The 25,885-nt window shown below is 47.7% G+C and overlaps 1 protein-coding gene across 3 annotated transcripts in view; it reads left to right on the top strand.

Moving 5' to 3' along the window:
- Positions 1–404: 404 nt before the first annotated feature.
- ADGRB1 (adhesion G protein-coupled receptor B1) overlaps positions 405–25,885 on the top strand; it is a 199,534-nt gene continuing 174,053 nt past the window's right edge. For all 3 annotated transcript variants that reach the window (XM_086466227.1, XM_086466228.1, XM_086466226.1), the window contains exon 1: positions 405–1,152. In XM_086466227.1, the coding sequence (XP_086322353.1) occupies positions 405–1,152 (748 nt within the window). The remainder of the gene's footprint in view (positions 1,153–25,885) is intronic.

The following is a 25,885-nucleotide window of genomic DNA, read 5'->3' as shown; positions in this document are numbered from 1 at the left end:
ACATTCTGGGGATGGGGACACCCCCAAACCTAGCATGGGGATGCTGATGTGGGGCTGCATCTTCCCCAAATGAGGTGTGCTGGGACTAGGGATGCTGTGTGGATTCTCAGCCTTGCAAAGGGTTAATAAAAAAAAACCAACAACCAAACAACAAACCACCATCAAAAAAAACCCAAATCCCAAATCTCTTCTCTTTCTCTCCCCTCCTCCTTCCCTTTCCTTTTTTTCCAGGTGTTGTTTATGGCCACAGGAGGGAGCTCAAATCCAGATATGGGAGGATTGGCTTGATTTCGGATCCAGAGCCTCTTAAACTCTCACTTTTCCTCTAAGCTGGTCCCTGTTATGTCCAGGATCTGGCGCCTGCTTGACATTTACTTTGAGTTCCAGAGGACCAGAGACCTAGGATGAGGAGCATTGGATCTGCCCTGAACCTGCTTTTGGTATCGCCACTCTACTTTGTGTGGACCGTGGTCGCTCTGGACCTGGCACAAACTCCCTGCACCACTTTGGTCCAGGGGAAATTCTTTGGGTATTTCTCCTCCTTTGCTGTCTTCCCGTTGAACTCCTCTCTCTGTTCTTGGATTATCCAGAACCCTGACCCTCGGAGGTACACTTTGTACATGAAGATCCTAAAACCTACTGGCGTATGTGACTACCAGCACATCCGCACCTACCAGTTCGACTCCTTCCTGGAGTCCACCCGCACCTACCTGGGCATGGAGAGCTTCGACGATGTGTTGAAGCTCTGCGATGGGTCCACCCGCTATGCCTTCCTCCAGTCCAACAAACAGTTCCTCCAGATGAAGCAGACCGCACCACCGGGGGTGGAGAGCTGGCCAGTGCGGTGGAAGCCCACAAAGGCTCAGGAGAGGGACTTCTCGGTGGAGTACCTCGTGGTGGGCAACAGGAACCCTAGCAAAGCTGCTTGTCAGATGCTCTGCAAGTGGCTGGATGCATGCTTGGCCATCAGCAGCAGCTCCCACCCATGCGGCATTATGCAGACCCCGTGCTCTTGCTCAGGAGGGGAGGTCCTAGATCAGGCCAGCGAGATCCTGGGGCTCACACGGAAGAAGGAAGATTGCTATAAGGATGGAATTTACTTGGAGAACTGCATGAGCAGCCCCAAGGACAGCAGCGGAGTGGAGTTCTTGGGTGAGTGGAGGGCGGCTGGGGACGTTTGGGAGGAAGGGCTGGCTGGGCTCTCCTCTCCTGGGTCTCACACTGTCCCCATCACCTCTGTGTCTGAGTCTGCGGATGCCTGGTACGAAAACCTTATTTCCTAATTGATAGGCAGGTCTGGTAACCCTCAGTGGCTCTTTATGAGCTTGTGACTGGAATTGCAAAGCAGCTTCCTCTAAATATACCCCCAATTGTTTCGTTCATTCCCGGGGCTTGAGCTTTGCTTGTTTTATACTTCTGCAGCCTCAGGACTGCGAAGGGGAGAGTCTTACCTGAGGGTGAGTAGTTTTCCAACATAATTACAGATGTCCTAGAAAAGGCAGGATCCAAGCTACCTCCTGAGGCAGGCTGCACTCAGCAGCCCTATCAACCATTTTAATTCATGGGAAAAACCTAATTCTTGGGTCTGGTTTGAGGGAACGGCAACAGAAGGCATGCTCATTTTGTTCTCAGTCTCATTTTCCTTCTGGAGGCTTTCAGAAAGAAAACTCACCATGCTGCTTCTGTGGGATTACTTGCTGCCTTTGCTGGGGCTCGTTCCTCAGATATTTTGTCAGTGTTTTGGTGATGATCTTGAGTATGGTATGGGCTGGAAAGGGACTAGGGAGGTGGAAGAGGCATGACAAAAAGGGCGATGCATAAGGGTGAGATGCTCCTGAGGTTTGATCTGGGCACTGGTCTGGGGAGGGAAATGCTCCTTCCAGAGATCCAACACGGTCTCTGCCAGCGCTATGGTGCCATGAAAAGCAGAAGGGAATCGAGGTGTCCGAAAGCGAATCCCTTATTTCAGCGCCTGTGTCAGATTCGCTCAGATGTGTTTATTCTCAGCTCCCATCCCACCTGCCAGCAGGCAGGTTATGTAAAGCAGAGGTGTGATGCTAAATGGGGCAGGAAGGAGGGGAGCCTCCCATTTGGCAAGGTTCAGACCCCCACCTCAGGGTCTCATCTTCTTCAGGTGCTGAACTGAAAGGTCCTCTGCCAGCAGGAGAAAGTTGGCATCCGTCTGGGTCTGGGTTTTGGGGCTCCTGCCTGGCTTTTACAGCCACCCTTGATCAGGGGGGAGTTTCTCAAGGCAGGGGGAAGGAGGCTAAATTTGCTTGCCGTAGGAAGGAGGTTACCAGGCACAGGTCCAAGCTGTGCAGTGTGATTTTATTTCAGGCTGCGGTTCGCCGTTAGCTGAGAGATTAGTATATGATCAGGTACTAGTGCTTTTGTCAGTGTATTTTGGGGGAGATTTTGTTTCTCACTGATCTGTGAATCAATACATGAAGGCACACGGACGAGCCATAAATCCTGCAAATTAGTTCTTCAGCCGTGCCTCCCTTTCCGGCTATGAGTACATAGCAATATTCGCTCCCCAGATTTCGGATTTCTTTGCAATGCCCTTTTCTCCTGTGTGAACAGCTTGCAAGGAGTACCGCGTTGGCTGCCTCCTCGGAGTGATGCGAGCTTCGTTAAGTCATGTGTCATGCCTTGCATTTGCTGATTGGATGATTTATGCATTCAACCCAAGCAGCGTGACCTTTTTCATTGCAACCAAAGGTGAAATTTGAAATAAGATTTTCAGCAAATCCTGAAGCATTCAAGCTTAATATTGGCTTTTGTAAAGATCTCTCATGGTCCAGCTTGAGTGCTTAAATGTTCCCAGAAAATAAATATGAAAGAGGCTCAAAGGTGGCTGAATCAAAATCCTTTTTGGGTGTCAAATATTTGTAAAGAGTGTAGATAATTTTTTGCTGGCTGCTCACATCTGCTCCATATTGAAGATACAGAATTATCATCTTCGCTGGTGGGATGCCATCTACATAGAAATGATGCTTGCAGTGTGCCCGGCCTCTCCATGTGCTGCTCTGTCTGTCACTGTGTCTGTTTTGATTTTTGCAAAGGCTTGATCAGGAAGATGGAGGCGAGATCCAATTTGGACAGAAAGCCAGCGATCCCTTAACAGCATTTTGTAGGTGGAATATTTTGATAGGGTTCCCAGTTTTCAAGTGCTGATGCTGGTTATTGCTGTCATTGTTGTCCTGATTGTATTTGTAGCATTTTTTTCCTGTACAAGCTTTTTTTTCCCCCCTTTTTTTTTTTTCCCCTGCTGCTTCCTGAGTCATTTGTTGTTTCTGGGCCTGTTTTGACATGTTCATCTTAGAACAAAGGTATATGCATATGTTGTACTGAACTAGTCTGATGACTTTCAAGGCACATAAGGAATGTCCAGATACCCAGATACCATCCTGAAATGTGGAGCCTGATGTGCTCCATGTTTCCTGATGTGCCTTTTCTGTACCTTGGGTATTTCCAAAACAAATGGATGGGTGCAAATCTACATGAAACACTGGAACTAGCTGTGCTTTGGCTCACAGAGTCTGTGGGTGAGCTCGTCTGTGGGTGAGCTCGTCTGTGGGTGAGATCGCTTTGAAAAGGTTCAGTTCCCACCCCTGGGCACTAGTATAAGGATGGAGAATACATGTATGTGGCTGTGCTGGACTAGATAGTGTCTGAAGACACTCAAGAGCAGGCTGAGAATAAAATCTGCTGAGCTGGACATTGGCTTTGGTGGCCGAAGAGGAGAGCTGGGAAATTAACTTCTGCTACTGTCCCAGACCACAGACCTCCTGGCCACGACTGAGAAGTGGGCACACTGACCCTGATGCTCCAGAGCTGCTAGGACACTCAAGAAACCTGACTGACAGCCTGATTTCACCTATGGCCAATGAGTTTGCACTTGATTCAGGTACATAGGGATGTTTGTGGTCATTTACAAGGGATTTCACAAAGTAACTCTGCCAAAACGACCCTGCCTTGTCTGCAGCATCTATTTTTCAGTGTCTAGAGGTAGGAGAGACCGCTCCAAATTTGCTTCCTGGGTTTAGTGAGACATCCTCTTTGCACTCGCTGTCCCATGCAGATGTTGCAGAGGTTGCAGTGCGTGGTGGTGGCAGGGGTGGGAAGAACTTATCAGGGTGCAGACATGGCAGGAGATATTTCAGTGTCTTGCTGCACATGGAGCTTGTCCTGGTGATCAGCAAGACACGCTTGGAAATTTATTGGCAGCACCAGCCCACCCCCAACATCTCCCGTCCTTGCTGCAGCTACCTCCAACTGCTACTCCAGGGAGGCTTGATCAGGGGATTTTTTTATAGGAGGCAACAATTCAACAGGGGAACATTTTTTGGCCAGCATCAGATCTCCCTTGGCTGACTCAGGCAACATGGGAAGAAGGCAGAGACTGGTTGTAGGTCCTGATGTTTAGAGGTGAACTGTTTTTTACGAATGCAAGTTGGAATGTCTGGAATAGGGTCCCACATGGTTTGGGGTAGAAGCCCAGGGGGCTGAAGATGGGGAAGCTTCCTGAAACACTAGGCATTGGGACTTCAGCATCTGAAAATCCTGGTCACCCTCCCAAATGTGAGCTGGCTTCACTGTAATGAGAGCTGGAGCTTTAAAAGGGACGCTGATGTGACACTGTAATGAGAGAAGGTTAAATGTGTGCTTAAGTGCTGTGCTGAGTTAGGCACTTAATGAATGTCTAATTAGTCTTGTCTCTGTGTAATATGTTCCTGGAAGGCCATTGCAGTGCTGTCACATTTTGGTGGCCCAAAGATATAACCAGCGTGCTCTGGTCCTTCTGCTCTTCATATCCCTATCTTGGAGGGATCCAAGATGCTGACTGGAAAACAGGGTTAAATGTGTGCCCCTGAAATACATTAATTGCTCCTTGGTAAAGTAGATGGCTTCGGGGCTGGAGGGAATTTTATGATGAATGAGTCTGACTGGTTTCATGTCTCGACCAAAGAATTTCACAAATTCATTCCAGTAAAGAACTTGAAACAGATTTAAATGGAGCTTCTTGGTTCTCAAAAAACTGGATCAAGATATTGCTGGTCTGAAGTGTTGGGAATTTTCCTGCCTTTTCTGTAAAACTTCTCCATTCTTTTCCTGTCCCCATTGCTCTGAACAAATGCAGACCCTCCTTCCTCATACACGCTCATCACTTCATTTCTGTTTTGTTAGTGGTGTTTCACCTTCTGGCCCTTGGCTGGTTTTCTACCTCTATCTGCTAGATTAAGAAGTCATCTAGTGTCCATTCTCTAGTGTTTGGAGAAGCATTTACAGACCCATGAACAAGTTACTTCTTAACCTCTGCTGCATTAAGTAGGCTGAACTCCATAAATCTCTTACAGGCCACATCCTCCAAACCTCGGTTGTTGACGGGAAGCTTCGCTTCATTCTCGGCCAGTTCTGCTGGCCAAAACACGGTGTCTCCTCAACAGGGCTGAGCTTCTGCCTGGACTTGTGTCTGAGTGACTGCTGAAGGGGTTCCGTGGTGTGGAAGAGGGGCAGATGCATAGGGGCAAATGAACCAGCTGCCATTCTCCCTGCTGCAGGAATCATATTGTGTGGCACAGCTCTCCTCCCATTGAACCTCACCCAGGGCAGAAATGACTTGATACGTTATTTCCGATGTTGGTGGGGAGTTTTAGTGACCATGAAAAGACAGAGACTGATAAAGAGCTGTGAGTAATTGCTTAGGGGCAGGCTCTCAAACCTCTCCTTCTTCAGCTCTTTACGATACAAGTTCTATTCCTTCAGCAAGAGTCCCCCAGGCCCAAACAACAGCTGAGCTTGCAGAGAAATGTGTTTGGCTTTGGATTTGCTTTGGTTTTGGGTTTGCCAACCAAATGGCAAAGGGAGTGGGATGGGTTCATTTTCGTTGCCTCTCCTTCCTCCTGGCATGGACCAGCTGAGTATGCTTGGGGAAGGTGTGCTGCTTTCCAGCTCCGTGCTTCTCCATCTGTGTTTGCCCCTGCTGTCTAGTCTGTTCATCCTTGAGAGCAGAGCTAGGATACAGTGAGAGATCACCAGCAAAACAGGGGGCAAGGAAGGGCTGGTTTCTGCTCTTCTTCCTGGGTTACCCTGCTAAAAGCATTGGGTATTTTACCTGACATCTCACCAGCTTAAGTCCAAACCTCAGCAGCTGTGAGCAAGAGCTGATTCTGCTTCACAGCTCCGGGAGGAGGAGGTTGAAAAAAGCCTGGCACCTGGCAAACAGGTCACCTTGTCTCCTGCAGTGAATCCCCACTGGACACATGTGGGCAGCTCCTGATGAGGCTGTCCCTCTTGCATGCAGTCAGTGGGGTGGTTTATGGATGAGGCAGGTGTGGGTAACTCCTTTCTGGGTCCTGAGAAGGGGGTTTCTGACTCAGTTTAAACACTTAGATCTCTGTGATCTCTACAAACCCTGCCTGCCTCACTACTTTCCTCTGGTGTCATTAAAGACTTTACAAATAGAACAGAGTAGAACAGAATATTTTCAGTTGGAAGGGACCTTCAGTGATCATCTCGTCCAACTGCCTGACCAATGCAGGGCTGACCAAAAGTTAAAGCATCTTATTAAGAGCATTGTCCAAATGCTTCTTAAACACTGACAGCCTGGGGGCATCAACCACCTCTATAGGAAGCCTGTTCAGGTGTTTGACCACCCTCTTGATATAGAAATGTTTTCTAATGTCCAGGCTAAACCCCCCCTGCTACAGCTTTGAACCATTCCCACTCATTGTATCACTGGATACCAGGGAGAATTAGGCCTAAGCGTAAGAGTACTGGGGTCCTCCCTGTAGCAGAGTGGAGATTTCCTGTGTCCATGATGCCGTTTCAGCACTAAGGTCACTCATGTATGCATCTGTATGGAGGTGTCCTATGTGGGAGATGGGGCAGGGAGAAAAACAGAGCGATCGGTTCCATTGTGAACCCAACAGCTTGTGGATATGAACACAATGCAGAAACATCAGCAATTACTGTCTGAATGCGCTATTGTTGTAGCAGCAAGACTAAAGGTGGAATTTACATCCGGTTACCCAGGGAGTTTCACAGGCAACTACTCCCATTATTGCTATGAGGGGACTTTTACGGGTAATTTAATGAGTGGCAGCCTGGTTAAAAGCTATGGTGTTTTTTGGTTTTTTTTTGTTTGTTTGTTTTTTGTTTTTTTTTTCTAATATGTTTTTAATTTGCCATTGTTTAACACCCTCATGTATTCAGGACCCATAGCAGCTGCCCCAAAATGTTTTATATGGGAATACAGGGTGAAATTTAGATGCAGGGAAACACAGACACCAGATTCAAAATCATCACATCTGCAGTGTAGTTTTACAACTGTAGCTGCTGAATATAAGCATAAGCATGCTGATGTCTCAGAAGGGAGGGTGCACAGAGATGGTCCTGGCCCTTTTCACCACCCACCCTGAACATCTGGTGTATTTAGGTGATGGGAGCAAGCTGAAAAATGAAAAACATTGTCTTTCCAAGGGGAACTGGATCCATGGTGATTTCAGGTGTCTGATGCCCCTTTGAGGTGCCTGACCTGTATGGGTTTCCTTGGCCCTGAGCTCTCTGATCTGGTGGATCCTGTCTCTTATGGTGGATCTAGCTCTGGGGTTTCTCCCAGGTTTCTTTGAAAGGGAGTTTTCTCTTCTTCAGTGCTGGTTTCCTCTATCCAGATGCAGCTCCCAAAGACTTTGGGTGAAGCCAGGACTTAGCTGAGATGAGGCTTAGCCCAGCTGCCTTGAAGATCTGATCAGACAACTGATCCAGGAGGAGAAAAGGGCTCCGATTTTTGCCTAACAGGCTGGGAACAGAGGCTTATCCGTGAGTACTCAGAGAGTGGACTTGAGTGCTCTAAGCCACAACAGTCTCTTTCCACCTTGGGTAGAGCAGTAGATTTCGCGCCTCTTCCAGAGCATCATTGTCACCTCCGCAACTCATCTCTTCTCCCATAGTTTCCTTTTCTCATTCTGATACTCAGTGAAATCTTGCAGAATCTATGGGTGCTGATTCTTTCTCCTGTGAGTCTGTCATCCCCCAAGGCAGTACTGAAGCAAGCTTGGGCTAAATAGGTTAGAAAACTGGTTTTGGGTTCTCAGCAGGTATTGTTTAGTGTGGTTCTGTGACACTTTAACCTGGGGATGATTCAGCAACTGTGTGTCCCTGGGGTGGCTCTGCCAATGTCACCTCCAGTTGTTGACTCTCCATGTAGTACACTTCTTGCACTCACTGCAGACAGCAATCTGATACTGATATCCTATATTTCAGCCTTCCAGCAGGGTAAGACAACCAGGCTAGGAAAGGACGTCCTTTAGCACATCATCAGAATCGCCAGTCTGTTGAGTTTAAATATATTTCTTTTTGTTTCCTGGCTCTAGTTTTGATAGAGCAATAATTGCCACACACCTCATTAAGCTGAATGCTCTCAATAGATCTTTAGTGGTCCATGCCATTAAACAAACAGTTACTGCCTTGGGATATTCCCAGAGTTTAGAAGCAGAAAGGAAGGGAAGGGACCTGGAGAGGTGGAAGCTGCAACTCCAGCCTCGTGAAGAAAGTGGGCTGCCCTGTCAGGGTGGCTGCTTTTTCCCATCATTTCTGGGGCAGTTTGAGCTGTGTTCTCTCTGCAATACATGGGCTTTGATCTGCACAAACACCAGCGGCAATGCAGAACAGGCATAAAGAGAGGCTGTAAGAGTTTGTGTGCATGGAGATGATATGGCAGCGGATATGTGTGTGCAAGAAGTCTGGTATGGTCCTAAAGTACAGGGACGAAATTACATTCAAATAGAAGGGAGTCTGATCCCCCACTGTATCCTACAGCAGAAGGAAAACTACTGGTGCAGGTCCCTGTCTTTGTCACTGTCCTGGTTTGGCTAGGATAGAACCATAGGTCAGCCATGCTGGGCAGGCTGTTAGCAGTTTTGAGTCAGCCAGAGCAGCTGCCCTGAGGTAGCTACAGGTGTAGCCCATCCCATAATGTCATGGTCAGTATAAAGTGGGAAAGTTTGCTGGGTAAGGGGAGCTCCTGTGGGGTTTTGGCTGGGGTGCTTTCTGCTTCTCCTCTGGCTTCTCCCTGCTTCTGAGGGCTGCTCTCCTGTTGGTTGTGATGGCTGCATGTTCATTTGGCTGAGTCTAACTTTGTGTACCTTTGTTGCTATTAGTGCTAGTTCATTAAATCTGTTTTCACTTTGACCTGTGGGTCTTCTCTCCTTTTCCTGACTCCCCTTGCTGGCTGGTGAGGGGTCTTCTGGTGAAAGAGCAACTGTTACAGTTTAGACCCAGATATGGGCTAAATGTATTTACCTTGTTGGAATAAAGAAGGGGATGCCCTGGTCTCTACCAGTCTGGATTTTGGTTCTTTGTTTGTTTTTTTTTTTGCTTGTTTGTTTTGTGTTCTTTTTTTTGTTTGTTTGTTTTCTTTGTAAGGAAGTTGATACTTCCCTGCTGTTTAGTTTGGAGGGCAGGGATTTAGGTATTTTTGTGTTGAAGGTGCCCAAACCAAAGGAAGACAGTGAAGTTCAGCATAAGGTACAGAAAGCAGGAGAAACAGCTAAGATCATGGGTGCTTTCTCTACTTGGTTTCACTGGTCCTGCTCCTGAATCTGAAGACTGAACGACTGAGATGCAGGTTATTGTCCCCTTGACTCTTGTTGAGAACCTGGAACTGATGGAGAAGAGGACCTACACAGAGTTTCTGCTTCAGGATTTACTGGAAGCTGGGATAGGACATGGGGTATGATGGCTTTACCTTGTCTCTCTGTGCATCGTACTCCCCAAGATTAAATCCAGCTGCATGAAGAGCATTATTCAATGATCTCTGAGCACTTCATATGCAGAACTATATGTGCTGTCCTATGTGCCTGCTGGATGAAATAGAGGTCTAGTTTTAGGGTGCCCCTACCCATAACTTGACTCTGTTAGCCATTTTCAAATAAACCTTCTGGTGTGAGCAAGACCATGAACAGAATCCCATTTCTACTAGTTCTATGGTCAGAAGCAGAGGGGTGGAAGAAAGGCATTGCAGGGCGTGTGCCATGGGGAAGATAGCAGTGCAGGTTCAGGTTGTCCATCAGAGACCGCCATAAGAGCTCAGCCTAGAGCCCATACGGGGAAGGAAGCTGCTTTGTTGTTGTATACAGAGTTTCTCGGCTTTAAAATTAGTGCCCTGTGGAGCAACCAGGAGATGCTGTGCATGTGTAGCTGCCCACAGGCGAAATAGACCTGGTGTAGAGAGCTGTCAAAGGAGAGACTGTCCAGTCCCCATGAAGAGCTCCAGTACCATGAGGACGGTACCAGTTTTGCTCTTGGTGCCTGTTAACCATGGATTGGGACTGAGCTCCTTAAAGTCAGTGGGTTAGTAATATCTACAGAGCTGGACTAAGCAGGCTTCTGCACCAGAAGTGGACATGTGCTTGAAGAGATGTTACTGGCCATGCCCGGCAGCAAAGCACCCAGCCAAGTGGGCCAGGGCTGCTATTCACAGCTGGGCTTGTTGAGAATTTTTCTGTTCTCTTTGCATGGGGTCAGTCAAAGGAACATCAATAAGAACTCAATTCTGACTACAAAACCCTCTTTTCCTCATCCCCTTCCTCCTTTTTTGTTGGTTTGGTGTTTGGGTTTTTTTTTTTTTTTATTATTTTAACGTTCTGAATTATAAAGTTTCCTGTTGTGCTGTAGACTTTTTGCTAAGCATCGGACAACACATATTTCAGGGAGCTCTGATGGGTTTGGAGTGACTAACTTGGGAGCAGCCTCATGAGGCTGCGCTTGACAGGTAAATATGTACTCTATCTGTGACCAAATTGTGAAGTCAGGTCGAGTGCCAGCATTGCCCTGCCCGGGGTGTTTCAGCCTGAAAGTGTTCGTGAAGTTTTCATTGTGAACTGAAAATGCAGCATCTAAACCTGGCTGACCACCTTCCCCACAGAAATGAGATGCTCAGCCTTGTTTGCCTCCCCAAACTCTCCTCTCCCATGTCTAGATTTTAAATTCTGTGGGTGCCTTCTTTAGTTGGCCTGCAATTTAGCTAGCTACTGTGCATTAAGGTCAGTCAAGATCAACGGGTGGTGATGTGACTTGAGATCAGTAACGTTTATAACAGGAAGGCAGATAGCAAGCGGCAGAGGAGCAGCTCAGGAAGATGGCTGGCTTGCCGGGGACTACTTGCTGAAGAAGAGAAGATGCAGGGACCAGAACAGTCCCCAGGTAACTGTAGAGAGGTATTTAAAGAGATTGCTTTTCATGCTTCTGTGCTTTTGGGCCACAGAGGAGCTCAGGAGGCCCCTTCAGGGAGCTCAGCCACCTGCCCCTGCCGATGCACTGCAGCTGAGGAACCGTCAAGGAGAATAACAGACCTTGGGGGAGAGCCGTGATGGATCCCACCAGCTGTCAGGGCAGGGATGGCTTTTTACACTCAGCAGCTCTTGCATGCAGTGTACCACTCTGCACAGTCCTTTCTCTGCTACCAGCCCTGGTGTCCTTGCCCCATGGGCAGCTCAGCAGTGTCATGTTTTGAGCCTATTGTTATTGGAGCTGGTGACATGTTCGATGGGAGTTTTGCCTTGGCAAAACTTGCTGCCTTTTGCTTGCTGCAAGGCAGAGGAAGAGTGGTTCAAAGCTTTACCGAGCCTTCAAGCGCAACTCACCTTCTCCGCTTCTGAGCCTGATGTATTGGCCCAAACTTACTGTAGGGAGGGTAAAGTGGCATGCTGTTCCTTCTACTCTTAAAAATAGGGCTTTGTGAATAGTGGAAAGGATGAAGCCTCACTCCCTACCATGTAAATTCCTGTATTCCCCTACTGTGACAATCCCACCTCCTCTTGTTGCTGCTCATATACAATCCTTCATGACCCTTAACTTCCACCAATGCCTCTGAACTTGTTCTTCTGCCAGCAGCCTCCTGGGTCCTCTACTCATTTTCTAGACAGGAGGTAACACATCTAGACCACTGCTGGCCTGGATGGTGTGCCAAACAAACCAGGTAACCTCTGTACTAGCTATTTTTTTTGGTGAGTAGGATCACTTAGGCTGACCTCATGCTCACCAGAAACCCTCATGGGCTGACCATCTTTGGGTTGAGACCAGCCTCAAACATCAGTGGCTGAAGGACTATAAATGCTGCAGACAAAAGTGGTCATCTCCTTGCTGTGCAATGCCAGAAGCAGCTGGTGTGTAGGTCAGCCCTGGGAAAACACCTGGGTCACACAGCAGGAGTAGTAGGTCTTGCTCTCTGGAGCAGGGGTGAGCAAGAGGCCTTGGGAGAAACGCCATACATAATGCTGGAGGCTTCAAAGGTTTGTGGAGGAGTATTTGTCTTGCACCTTTTCTCTGTGGTTCAGAAGAGAGCTCCTCTCAGTGAGCAATGGCTGGGGAAGGGCAGGCACTGTGTGCTCGGAGAAATGTTTTTCATACTTCAGCAGGAAAATAAAAGAAATTAAAAGGTGATAGGGGACAGCCAGAAGCAGCAGTTATAAAATATGAACCATGGAGCTGGGTTTCCTTTGCTTGATGGAGAGAGTGCATTAACAGTAGGAGAGGAGAGGGTGGAGGAGGCAGCAGTCAGCAAGCCTCTATCCCTCTTCAGGGGTGCAACCATGAGCCTGCAGCGTGCCCAGACCTGATAGTCTGTCCATGCGCTCGCTCAGCTGTGTCCCACTGACCTGGTGTGAGAGTTGCAGCCACACTCTCTGTCACCAGAAATGCAAAATCTCCCTCCACCTCCTGCTCTACCCGGTCTCGCAGCCAGCTGAAATGCACACAGCTCTCCGTGCGCAGGCAGTCCCGTCCAGAGATGCTTGGATAGACACACAGCTGTATTGGCATGCATCTCCACTCATGCACGTCCAGAGAGGCACGCACACGTCTACACGAGCTTGATTCGGTGCATGGATGTACCCACACAGGGATACATATGCACAGGATCATGAGGATATGCCCAGGTGCCCAAATGTGCATGTAGATGGACATAAGCCTGCACACAACAGTGTAAATCCACGCAGGGCAGTGGGATATACAAATGGTCATGATATATCTGCATGCATATGCAAACCTGACAATAAGCAGCAGTACACACATGTAAAGCTGAGCAGACAGATGTACATGCTCTGAGGTGGGTACACACTCATGCAAATGAGTTTGCACATGTACAGCTGCTGCACATCACCATCCCCACGCACCCCCACAGCCATGTGAATGCCAAGACACACGTATGAACATATCCAGGAGCTGAGACCCCCATGGGGAGCTCCATAGCCAGCCACACAGAGGGACGCAGAGCATGCCGCTTCCCATTCCAGAGAGGCTGCACGTCCACAGAGACCTGCAGCGTGTAAACTCACCTCAGGAACAGAAGGATGACTGGTGATTCATCTTTTCCATGTTTATTCCAAAACGCACCATGAGGCCTATCTGGAAAGTGAGTGCCTCATGGTGCCTTTCAGATGAAGCTGGTTTTGTTTATACTTGGGGGATCCTTCCCACGAAAAGTACAACTTCTGTTAATCCCCCAAGAGCCAAAGCAAGCTGATGGATTCCCCAGGGTGGCTCGATAGCTTGGTGGGAAAGGACAGCCTGCATGGCTTGGCCCACAGAAGGGACAAAGCAAGGACTTGTTTTGAGACTGCAGTCATCCAAAGCTGTCCCCAAGCCCATTCCTGGTGGTACACGCTTCCGTCTGCCCTGCTCTCCTATAGCAAAGCACTGCAGTGTGCAGCGGTCTTCTGCTCCTTAAAAGGCTCCTGATCTGCTTAAAGTCCAGCTTGAGTGCTGGGTTGAACTAGGGCACTCCTAGGGACCACCAGCTCTTCCTCAAAGCTCTTTCTCCACTGCCTGATGTGTGGCTTATCAACGGGAGAACTTGCAGCATCTATCCCTGCAGCATGCACACCGGTTTTGGGGGGAATTTTACTGGAGAGTTGTGGCTTTGGAGCCTGTTGCTGCTCCTCAACATCTCCACTCCTGCCTTCCCCACATCCAAGCTTGGATGTGGATAACTATGCACAAGCCCCGTGCAGCACATGTAGATTCATTCAGGTGTCTTCAGTTGCATGCTGGTTTGTACATGCAGACAAGTACCTCTGACTCCCATATGCCCCATTGCCCTCTCTGTCCTTCCATCTTGGGGGCTGTTTCTCATTACACCAAGACCCTTTGATATGTTTTTGAGGAGCAAAGTCGCTCTAAGGCAGGTGTTGGGATGCTGAGCTTCATCTTGCTGTCTGAGCCTTTCGCGGTGTCAGAGCAGCTCAGAGTAGCAGACGATTGTGGCTGTTTTTCTGTCACAGGACGGTCGCATTGAGGAAACCCCTTTTTCAAAAGGCAACACTGGCAAAAATGACAGATTGCAATCCTCACATTTAAATTAAAAGTCTACCTATTTGCCTTCACCGCTGCTCCTTCCCTCCATACCTTTCTCCACCCTGACCCTCTCCCTGCAAATGAACATCTAATGTGAGCTGGGGAAAATGCATTCATTCTGCAATTAAATAATTGAGTGCTCCTCTGGCAAAATGAGCTATCTCCTGCCTTTCTTGTGTTTTACCACTTTTTTTCCCCCCTTCTTTTCCACTCTTCTTTCTTCTTCCCTCTGGTGGGATAAGGCTGCCATTCTTGAAAGCCATTTTAAATATTCATGTTTTAATTAACGGACTTTATTGCATGAACTGTATATAAGATAATAGAAAGACTGCCTGAGGCACAACACATATTTTTTTGTTGGTTCTTGAAAGAGGACTAAGAAGTAAAAAGTCTAATATGTTTCCTCAACCAACATTTGAAAGATACACAGAAATTACAGCCATGGGTCATTTAGCCAGTGGGCACTCCATAACCCAAGTGCTCCTGAGTATCGCTTTGCAATGTGTTTCTCTAAGTGCAGAGCATGGTGTAAATCCATGGGCCTTTTGCAGGAACTGGTTCCTCTGGACGAGCACCAGGCTCTGCAATGGGCAGCGGAGGGCAGTGGTTTTCATCCAGAGGATGGGAGGCTGGAGATGGAAGCAGAGCTGCAGCGATCAAGGACACATCAGGGCTGTGAGTGTTTGGGGCTGAATGCAATCCTTTGCTGAACCTGGAAACTGAGTGTGTTGTTTTTAGCTTGAATGATGTTTTCGACAAAATAAAAAATAGAGGGGAGGTTTGGACCGGTCCCCTTCTCCAACATTTCCAGGTTGAAAAACCCAAATATTGACTGTACGTTTCTGCAATGGATTTTGCTTTTATTGAAGACAAACAAGGTGATAGAATGCATGAATTTATGAAACATCTGGTATTGTCAGTTCCGTACTTTTGCCAAAAAAAAAAAACAAAACAATGTTAGAAGAAACTTCATTCTATGTGGGTGTTTTCTTACGGTGTAATACACTGAAATTAATTTTATATTCTGAGTGTGTCATCTCTGCTGCATGATATGGGCCTCTGCACCCAGTTTAGCTGTGATCTGGTGCTGGAGGGGTCTGAAGGATGTTGGATCAGAACCTCATAGGGAGGCCTATGTTTTGCTCCTGCATTAGCTCATGACCTTGAAGAATCAAGGCATTTGTGCACATGATGCACTTAATCTTGTTTTTATCCTCCTATTCTTTTCTTTCTTTATTCTGACTCAGACCTTGAGAGCTGTTGGCACTTTCTTAGAAAACAGATGTACAGTGCCTAGCACCAGCTCTCCCTCAGTCACGATGATAGCTCTTAGTACGACTGAATATACATAATCATAATAGTTAATAAATACCCTAATGGTTGCTGTGGTTAAAGTTTGGTTGTAGAGTCACCACACTTTTAGCAAAAGTATAGTCTCCTACAGGGTGACATCTTTGCTTTGAGGCTGCTTGGCAGCTAGAAAGAGAGGGATTGTCCAGCACTAAAGGAGGCAGGTGAGTGATGCAGAGAAAATATCTTTAGTCGTCCAATGTAGGTTCTCAGTGCTTCAGTGACAAACTATATTGCGCCCTGAGGATGTCTCTATCTATCATACTGATTACTCCATTTGCTATCTGCCTAGTACTGAATTTTTTAATCCTAAATCAAGAAAGAGCCAGAGGTCACCATTAGCTGCCAGGGGGCAAAGATGGGGTCACTCTGATGAGTTGAGCTGAAGGGCTTTGAATCTACACCAGGATGAACAAGCACATAGGTAGGCTGGTCTTAATAATAGCTTGTCTGGTGGAGAAGTTGCCATTCTATCTTCTGAAGGTGCCATCACCTCTGGGATACTCCCTTTGTGTGGGTGAAAATGCCAGACTGTTCTTGCTCGTGTGCTGCCTGGTAATGGGTGGGGCATCTGCTGCTTCTGTTGGTGTGAGATACGGGTGAGCAAGTCAAGGTTGTTATCTGATAAAGGATCCAGACTCCTCTCTTGTGCTCCTCTCTTTAATAAAGTCTAAAGGCAGCAAAACAGATGGGGAGCCCAGTAAGAGGAGTAAGTCCAAAGTGAAAATTCTTGCTCAGTACTTGCAAAACTTTACTGACAGCACTGTGAGAGGACAGAAAGCCCAGATCTCTGCAGATCATGGAATGACAGGAATTCATTTACCAGCACATATGTCTTAGGATGTGCCATTGCATCACGGATCTTTAAGCTCAATTTGATCACACCCCCTCATTATTATATCCATGACATCCACTTCAGTAAATGGTTTTCTGATCTCTTTAAGCCATGAGCTCTGGCTTTCAGATCTGTTTTAAGCTGTCTGTTTGACTGTGAGAAGCGGAGGATCTCAGCTCTTTGTCTCCCATGTGCTGTGGTGACTAACTTCAGCTGTCCCCGGTGAAGACATTAACATCTCAGCAAATTACCCTGAGCTCTCTTCTTAGTCAACAAAAGGCTGCTTGGGGTGGAGGGTGGGTATGAGGGCAGGCTTCATCTTAGCCCAAAGTAGACACCAGAGGGAAGGAGTCAGGATCTTTAGCAAAGGGACTTGACAGTTGATTTGGAGGATGAGTGACGGTTATGGGTGTCATCTCAGCTCGAGTGCAGCCTCATCACTGGCTATAAATGAAGTGATTGTCTTTGGATTGAAATGTGGTACCAAGGTTCCTGGTAAAAGCCACCTGACTTTGCTGGCTCCTCTCTATCCCCTTTCCAGGAGAGGTTTTTTTTTTTCAGGATCTGTCTCTAAGGGTTGTGAAACAAGGGCACTGCAGGGAGAGTGTTTGTAAAGCCTATGCACCCCAGACTGTTCTTCCTGCTGAAGCTATCTCTTTCCCCAGCATTAAAACAAACAAAGAAATCTATCACAGGAATTAAAAAGGGGCTCCTAGTAAGCCTAAACCTTTGGGAGGTTTCCCATTTCATGATTGCTGAGATCTGACATTACACCATCCTCAGCAAATTTTCAGACCATCATTCTGCCTGCCCCATCTTCACCATCATCCCTAGTCCTTGCCTGGAGGTCGTCTTGCCCACCCTTTGATTGCTCCTTTCCTTTCAAGCATGACCCCTTATTAAAAGGATGCCATCAGAAGCAGTCCTTGCCCACCCCCTCACACGCCTATCTTAGTTTGAAGCTGAGCTTGGTGATGAGATCTGGCTCATGGGAGAACAGATGATATGTCCCTTAAGCTGAGGTTAATGAGATCCAGCCCTGAGAGAAGGTGAAGCTCGTGCTGACACACCTGGGTCTGTTCATGCTTGGTTTGGACCAGCGTTGGAAGTCCATTCAGCCTCACTGCACAGGATTTGCACACTGCAGGAATGGCTGGGACCAGCTCACACAACCCAGTCCACCAGCCCATATTATAAGCCTGCCTCTCTCATCCAGCCTTGTAGGTGGAAAGTCTAGATTATGAGATGTCGTGGTCTTCTACCCCTTCATTGGCTTTGGGCTGGGAGGAGTAGACATAACCCTGCAGTGCTTGTGTTTTGCAGAAGCCTGGAGCTGAGTGTGGTGTGGGCACATGCTCCTAACACCGTATGGTCTGCACCCCTCGCAGAGAGATTGCCTGGAGACCAAGGCTGAAGGTGGCCTGGTGGCAGCCTGAGTGTTTTGAGCCCCTTAGGTAGCGACTCCCGCTGCTGCTTGGCTTTTTGAGCCTCCCCTCCTCTATGCTCAAGCTTCTCCTTCCTTCCTCAGCAGCGATGGCACAGCTGCACGTGCGACCACCCGCAAAATTAGATGGGGACCTGTCCCAGCTCAAAAAGAAATTAAAAATTAAACCCACTTATTTTAACACATAAGCTGATTCGCTGTGTCGACCCACAGGTCATGCTGTCACGAGAGGGGTGATGTGGTGATGTGGGATGAACGGCCAGGGGTGTAAGTTAAATCCCCCGCAACAGCTATACACATGGAGCAGTATCCTTCGGTGCATTTCTGAGATCCAAGTGAGCCAAACTGGCCCTGAACTGGCCCTGAGAGGGGTGTTTTGACCTCCCCTCCTCTCCCTGAGCATGAGGAGTCTTGCTGTCTCCTCCATGTCAGCACGAGTGAGCAATAATTGCAATGGCTGGCGAGCGACTCTGCTAGCCAGTCCAGTTGAAAGCCAACTCCAGGAAAAAAAACAGGGCTGAGTTTTAATTTGGATCCACGAGGTGGCCAGAATCATGGCATAACCACCCAAATGTCAGAAAGGAGATACCTGCAAAGCCCCACCTCTTGGCTCTTCCCCTGCATCTGAGTCACCAGCGATCCCTTTTGTTTACATTTAGTGTAGATCGTGTTAATTGGCTCTTTAATTCCTTTCATTCTAATTAAATCTAAATGAAGAGTGGATCATTAAACAGGGAACCCTCTCTGAGCAAAGCAAGTTTCAGCTGGAGGAGGAAGCATAGGAAACAGGTTTTCCTCTGCCTTTTTTACTCCAGGTCTCTCCTGTCTCTTGTAGAGATGGTTTCAGTCCTAAAGGAGCTTCATTGTTCTTTTGCTGCTGAAGTCCTCCTCCTGTGGGTGTGCAAAGGATTTCCTGGTGACAGCAGGATGGGCCAAGGCCAGAAGCACTGGCTGTCTTCTGTTTGTTTTGCAAGCTACTGTATTTTCTAGCCCTTCTGCCTGAATCTTGCAAGATTGCCCTGCTTGGATGCAAAATCACCAGGAGGTTGTGAGCAACTTCATTGGGCGCCTTCTTGGACCTGGCAGCCCTACGTTATGCCAAGTCAGGTACGATGGTTCTTCAGGGTGCCCTTGCTGTCTGGTTTTGCCCTGGCAGCACCAGCCTGTCCAGGATGGAGGAGGGTTAAGCGTTGCCTTGCTGGAGCTTGTCGCTAATGTCTTGTGCTTGCGTGGCCGGATCTGTGGGCGACAGGAACAGATGGCATATGCTCCACTGAAAGCAAAGCTTTCCCTTCGCTCAGGGTGTAAAATGATGTTTTCTTTCCCACAGGCCTCAAATCTGTCCCTGGCGTGCTGCTCTTGGCCACCTTAGGACATTAAGGAGAGGTTTTGCTCCTGTGTGCTGATCAGTGCTGTGAAGGAGTGGCTGTGGGGGGGTGGATGGCATGAAGGTTTATTTAGGATGCTCTTCTGGAGTTCAGCAGGTATTCTGCATGAGCTTGAGTGGCTCCAAATCTGCTTGGACTTTAAGGAGATGAACTTGGCAGCTGACCTGCGACCAGCTGGAAGGTCTCCATCTCTTGGTGACCTGGGAGTAGCTGGGATTTGGAGGCCATTTAGAGATGGATCCCTGACTTTCTATCACTGTGAGGGCTCCAGAGGATGAGTGCAGGTCCCCAAAGCATGGAAACACGGGGAAAGGGCAGATGATGCATATGACAATGCTGCAGAGGCAGCCCGTGGTGGGCAGGGTGGGGTGGTCTGCAGTGGTTGCATTGATCCAGGGAGATAAAAAGGGTCTGGGGTGCTGGGCCAGAGGGTGAAAGCCAAGTCTGGGGCTGTGTGTTCATCTTTGGAGTCACCCCATAAAGCTTGAGAACAACAGAAAAGGACTAAAAGTCTACTTTGACCAGATTAGGTCAATGTGGTTGTGGGGTATCACCGCGAGAGACACTTCTGGCCTCCCAAATGCCACATCTCAGCCTAGGCCAGAGGTTGCCATGTGGGTAAATGTAGTCAGGTTGCACAAGGAATGAGTATGTCACATGGAATCAACACAGCAGAAAAAAATCCCGGACCCCTGAAATGACATCGAACCTATGCAGTGTCCCCTCCAGTTCTCAGCATCCTGAGAAACTACAACCCTTCTCCTGCAAACCCAGTCCTATGTCAAAGCACATAATGTTTCCTGGACCAGAGGGTGAGCTCAGGTCATGGGGAAGGGAGCGGCTGGTTGGATTTCTTTTCCTGCAGGAGACAGGGTGAATGGGAGCATGCGGCTTGTCCTCCCCTTTGCTTTCTTTTGCTGCATGCTGGCCCGAAGGGGTCTTTGCCTTTGTGTCCTCGTGCGGCCTGGTGGAATAATTATCAGGCGGGATGATGAGCCCAGGGACGATCTGAGGTGCTGTGCGGTGCTAGGGAGACATCTCCCTGCTTCCAACCTGGAGGGCAACTGGGGGGAAGCAGTTGACCTTTTTATCTGCTTGACTGTGCCATGCTCCTCCAAGCAGATGCTACTCTTGCTCAGGGAGACACAGGCGACTGGGAGGCAAGGGCTCGAGCCAGGGCTCTGCAAAGGCAGCGGCTCCAAGGCCACCACTGATGGTACCTGACACCCACCCCCTTGCAAAGGACTGCCTGAATTTCGTCCCCCCGCAGTGCCTCTCCCTGGCCCCCTGCATTCACAACGGGAGGAGAAGGGTACTTCAGATCTCTGCTCATGGATGCCCTGTGTCTCTTTGGGCAAGAACTGTAACCTCCCTGTGCCTCAGTTTCCCCACTTGAACAAAGGATTTCAACATCCTCAAGAATTTCTGGTGGAGGTTAGTAGGAAAAAGTGATTTTTTTCTTTCTCTTTCTCTCTCTCTTTCTTTTTTGATGCCTTTTTCTCTTTCCTCTCTTCCTTTTTTTTCTTTTTTTCCTTTGCAATTCCTTTCTATCCAGCCATGCCCACTCCCCTGCCCCCCTCAGGACTGGTGGAATTATCCTCTGAAGCTGCAGAGGACAAAAGGACCGGAGAAGAGGTCTGCTGCCCCACTGTCTCGGTGGGTGGCATGAGCCAGGCTTTTTACTGAGCCACTCTCAGGGCACAAGGAATCCAAGTGCAAGGATATAGATGCTCCTTTTCTTTCCAGAGTCTCAGATGGTTGACACAGGGATCTTTCATTCCCTTTTGAACCTTCCACTGGTTCCTAATTAGACATGGGACAATATTTTCACACAGTCAAAAATTTTCACTTAAAATTTCCTGCATTTTTATTTTTCTAAACCCACTAAAAATCTCCTCTGAACTCCCCCAGTAGTGACACACTCGCAGTTCTTGTCTTCCTCCTCCCCCCCAAAATGTGACTAGTGGGAATGTCCCACACAGAACATTGAGTTCTAACATTTCTCGCTTTCACTCATACAGCAAAACCCAGCTGCTTTCATGGAAAATTTGTCTTTGGGTCAGAAAGCAATTTACTCATTTTAATAAAAAGTTTTTTAAGCAACACTTACCATGCAATGCCCTGATGAAACCTCTTAGCTCTTGTCTGTACTGAAGCCTTGGCTCTGTTGGTCATCAGATGGCACTGGATTTTTCAGGGGTTTTCTTGTGATTTTTTTTTTGTTCTCGTTTTACTTTTCCTACTCTTGAGGACACTCCTAGCACAAAGGTGCTGGAAAAGCATCTTCAGACTGGAGATCTTGATTGCCTGGTGTATCAAAGTTAGGGGGCAAGGATTGCCAGAGCATGGCTTTCCCCACACCGCCGTGCAGTTGGCAGCTGGTGTGTTCCAAGACAGAATCAGCTGCATTTTGGTGCTGGGTAGAATAAGCTTTACAGTCCTTTTTTCAGCACAGCTGTGTTGTGTGGCTGTTCGGTGAGCCACGGATAGATGCAGTTTAGAAAAAAAAAAAAACAATTTTATTCATAACTTATGAAACTCCTCTTCATCTTGTAAGATCTTGGTAGCTCTCCCATGTGCAGATCTTTAATTCTCACCTACAGTATTGTTTCAGGATAGCTGGGGGTTTGGGAAAAAGTTTACTACTTCCACCTGAAAAGCACAGTCCAGATGGGGCCTGGGCTACCCTGGGTAGGGACTGTGGGTGTTTCAGGCTGTGTGAGTTGGAGGGCTTGCTAGACAGAGAGTGATTTATTCTTCCCACTTGTTCCCAAAATGTGTGATGTTCCTGTAAACTGATGCACACACAAATAGCTCTAATAACTGCTGAAAATGTGCACCACTGCTACAAACTCCTGTCATGACAACAGCATGCCTGATTTCCATGTTCTCTCCTCCTCCTCCAAAATCAGCTCCTGTGGTCCCCCAGACAGGGTGGAGATGCAAACATCTGACTGAACAAGTCTATCTCTAGTCTGAAATGTGCTGTAGCACTGGGACCAGCCTTTTTTATTTGATATATCAAGACTCAAGAATTGGAGCCACCTTGGGGCTGGTGAGTCCATCCCTAGGGCAGGAGCTACTCAACTCATCACTAATCCCTACCCTGTCCATCCCTAATCATCTGTTCTTCAAAAGTAGTGCCATTCCCATGTCTTGTGGGTGTTAGGGACTATCAAAAAAGGGTACAAAATACACTCACCTAACATCTGTTACTGTGCTGGCTCAGTCCTATACTACCAGCACTCTGAAGACTCACTTCTTTTGAAATTTGTTAAAAAAAAGGATTCAGGTTTAAAGGGATGTTGGTTTCTCCTAACTAGTTAACAACTATGTGCTCCCACAACAGCCCCATCGCTGCCCTGTTTTCTGCTTACGCCTGTCTCTAGAGGAACCAGAAGAAGGAACAGCCATGGCTCGGGCAAACCGGGGTACCTGCTGTGGAGTCACCACATCTCAAGTACACCTTTTTTCACAGCCTGCTTCACACTGAGAGCTTCTGAGAGGTGACACAGGAGGAGCCTACCTTCTTTTCCATTAAATCATTGCTGGAGACTGTCACTGCTCTGGCGTATTAGCTGCCGAACTTAACAAAGGAGTTATTTGCAAAACACATGTTGGGAAGAGATTAAACCTGACATCTCAGCTACAGAGCCTTCCCCAGGCGAGGAGAATATACAGAACTGAAATATGTTTTCCCTCTTCCCTGGCTACTGGAGGAAGGACCTTCCCCTGAGTTACCGTTTTTTAACCCACTTCTGCAGACACTCGCTAAACAATCTCTCTCGCTAGTTAGTAAGGTCCCTTGGTGTTCATCTTTCACGGTCAGGATTTGATCATCAGGTGGAGATTGGGAAGAAATATCCTGCCTGCTGGCAGCTCTGCCTGTTGGAAGAAGTCTTTCTGAGACTTGGTGTTACATCATCAAAGGAGGGAGAAGAATTGTGCTGGCTCAGTGCTTTCCCCGTGCTTCGTGCTTCGCAGGAAGGGGTTGCTAAAGATGATTCCTGATGAAGCACACACGTCTGGGGAGAGGAAAAGCCTTTTCTCCAACTGCTTTGTGCCTTTCCTGCTCCTACACAAAACTTCATTATGGGGAGCAGTGGACATAGCCCCAGATTAAGCCCAGGGTATGTGTTTGCTGCTAGCCCTATGGCTGTGGGTGAAGGTGCTTATGTGGAGATGTTGGTTGGATATTCAGGTTTTCTCCCTCTCTCCTTGTTTTGGCCTAACTTTGGTCTTTCAGCATCACTGGGCTATTTACCTTTGCGAGCACGTCTGGAAGGTCTGCCTAATTTTGGCTTCGAATCAGAGTCAGTATTTCAACACAGGAAAATATTAGAAAACACTAAGCAGTGGGTTTACCCAGACAAAATTAATCATCCTGCCCCAGCCATCTTGTCCCTTTCCTACCTACCCCAGGTCTCTTTTCCTTCTCACCCACCTCCTGAGTATGAATCTTTTTCCCTTCCCTCTCCTGCCAGCTGACTCCTTTCCCTTTCAAGTGAGCCCCAGCCCAACATCACCTGACTGTCCCTGTCACCCAGACATTTAGTATCCGGAACATCTGTCCCAAGACAGCAGAGAAAAAAGCCCCAAACATCTTGAACTGGAGTGAGTGTGCAGTGGCCCCATCTCCTCCATCTTTGGATAGGCTGGGCAGAGGAAGGGGGAATCTGAACAAAAGACTGCTTTGCTTTTAGTTTAGCCTATATATATATATATTAATTTTTTTCCTTGCAAAGATAAGCATGACTTCAAGGGGTAGAAGCTAGCATTATCAGAGGCAGTTAGGAGTGCAAGGCACCCAAGTTCCAACTCCTTCTGGTGCAGTTCCTTCAAAAACAGCACCAGTTGTACTTTTAGAAGGACATCATTAGACAAGTATTTCCCCTTCAGTCCCTGGCAAAAAGTCAACATTTACATTTAAATAGTACTCTTGCTACCAAACAGAAACATTTTACAGAATAGCTGCACAGAGACAAAGATTCCTTTAAGGGTGGGGTGGGGGGGGAACCTAGCCTCATTGAAAGCCCAGCCCATCTCCCATGTGCTGTCAGTAGAAGCGAGGTTATTTATGCATTCAAGAGTGTGCCCGCTGAGAGATAATCTAGTGCTCTCAGGAGCCCCTGCTTGCTGGAGGTGGAATTATAAGAATTAAAAACTACAAGCGTAAAACAAGGCCAGTCTAAAATGAAATATTACCCAGTGGGTGTAAATAATTCATGGGCAAAATAACCCTCTTGGGTCCCCATCGATCCATCTTACTACACAGATGCGAAGAGGAACAATCTGTTGAAGGGGTGTTTGAAAACCCCCAGGATGCTTTCAAGGGTCTGGGGTGGTTTCTGAGCGGCTGTGGTTCGTGTGGGCCATGAATGGCTGTGTGGGAAAGGATGAGTGATGATACAAAACAGAGTTTCCCCTGATAATGGAACCTTTCTCATAGCTGACTAAGGGAGAAGAAAACATCACTTGGTGTAAAAAAAAAAATAAAATCATGTTTTACTCCCATATTCCCAAGCAGAGTGCACCAGTAATTTAACCTGTATGTGCAGATATCCCTGAAGAACCCAGTGAGACATTCTTTAGGAAATATTTCCCTCTCAGCACAATCAAGTCCATTCCCAAAGGCAAAAGCTGGCTTTTTGGAGAGATTTTTGCCAAGTCTGCTGTGTGCAGGCTGGTGGTGTCTGAGGCTAGAGGTACTCATGTGGCTTCCTCCCGCGTGGACAAGGGGTGGGAAGGACCTGAAAACTCCGCATGAGCAACGTTTGGGAACATGATGGAAAAGGCAGGACGAAAGCTGGCCATACTGCAGCCAGTTTGCTTGTTGAGAGGAAATCTGCCTAACACTCACCTCTCTTCTGATACAAGTCCATACCTCAAAGAAGACCATACTGAGAGATTGGTCTAAAGTAGTTTTATCTGGGAGGGTTTGGCCATGTAGGAGGCAAAAAATGGAGGAGGAAAAATGTCTTCACAGTCAGTTGTGTTTTCCTGATGCATGCCTATATACAGATATTTAGGTGCAAAAGCATCTTTGGAGGCTGTGGAGTTAGTTAAGGTTGTAGGAAGCTAAGGGAGTCGGTATTGATCCTGTACATCTCTCTGTGATAAAGCTTGTTAGACAGTGGTTACCTCTGCCCACCCAGAGACGTACAGAGCCCCTGGAGCCACAGCCTTTCTGCCCCAGCAGACCCAGCACATGCTGATACAGTCTCCATGGTGGCTGAAGGAATGGATACATTTAAAAGAGCATTTGTGAAAGCTTTGCCTCGGCAGTTTGTCTCCAGGCCAGCCAGAATTCATATATACAGCTTAGTGTCCCAATGAGCTAATATATCCTGGCTTTCAGAAGGGCTCTTTGACTAGTAGGTGAGCCCAGCGTGCCAAGGTGGTACATCATGAATCTGTGGCACTAATTGTTGCAGAATACTGCCAGCACTGAAAAGTCCATGGATCCAGAAGTTAATTCAGCAGATTCATGGAGAAAAAAAATCCTTTTAT

The sequence above is a fragment of the Leptosomus discolor genome, chromosome 5, assembly GCF_034619465.1.
Source record: "Leptosomus discolor isolate bLepDis1 chromosome 5, bLepDis1.hap2, whole genome shotgun sequence".
NCBI classification, from domain to species: Eukaryota; Metazoa; Chordata; class Aves; order Leptosomiformes; family Leptosomidae; genus Leptosomus; species Leptosomus discolor.
Note: the sequence above shows the minus strand (reverse complement) of the source record. Positions and strands in the feature narration are given on the sequence as shown.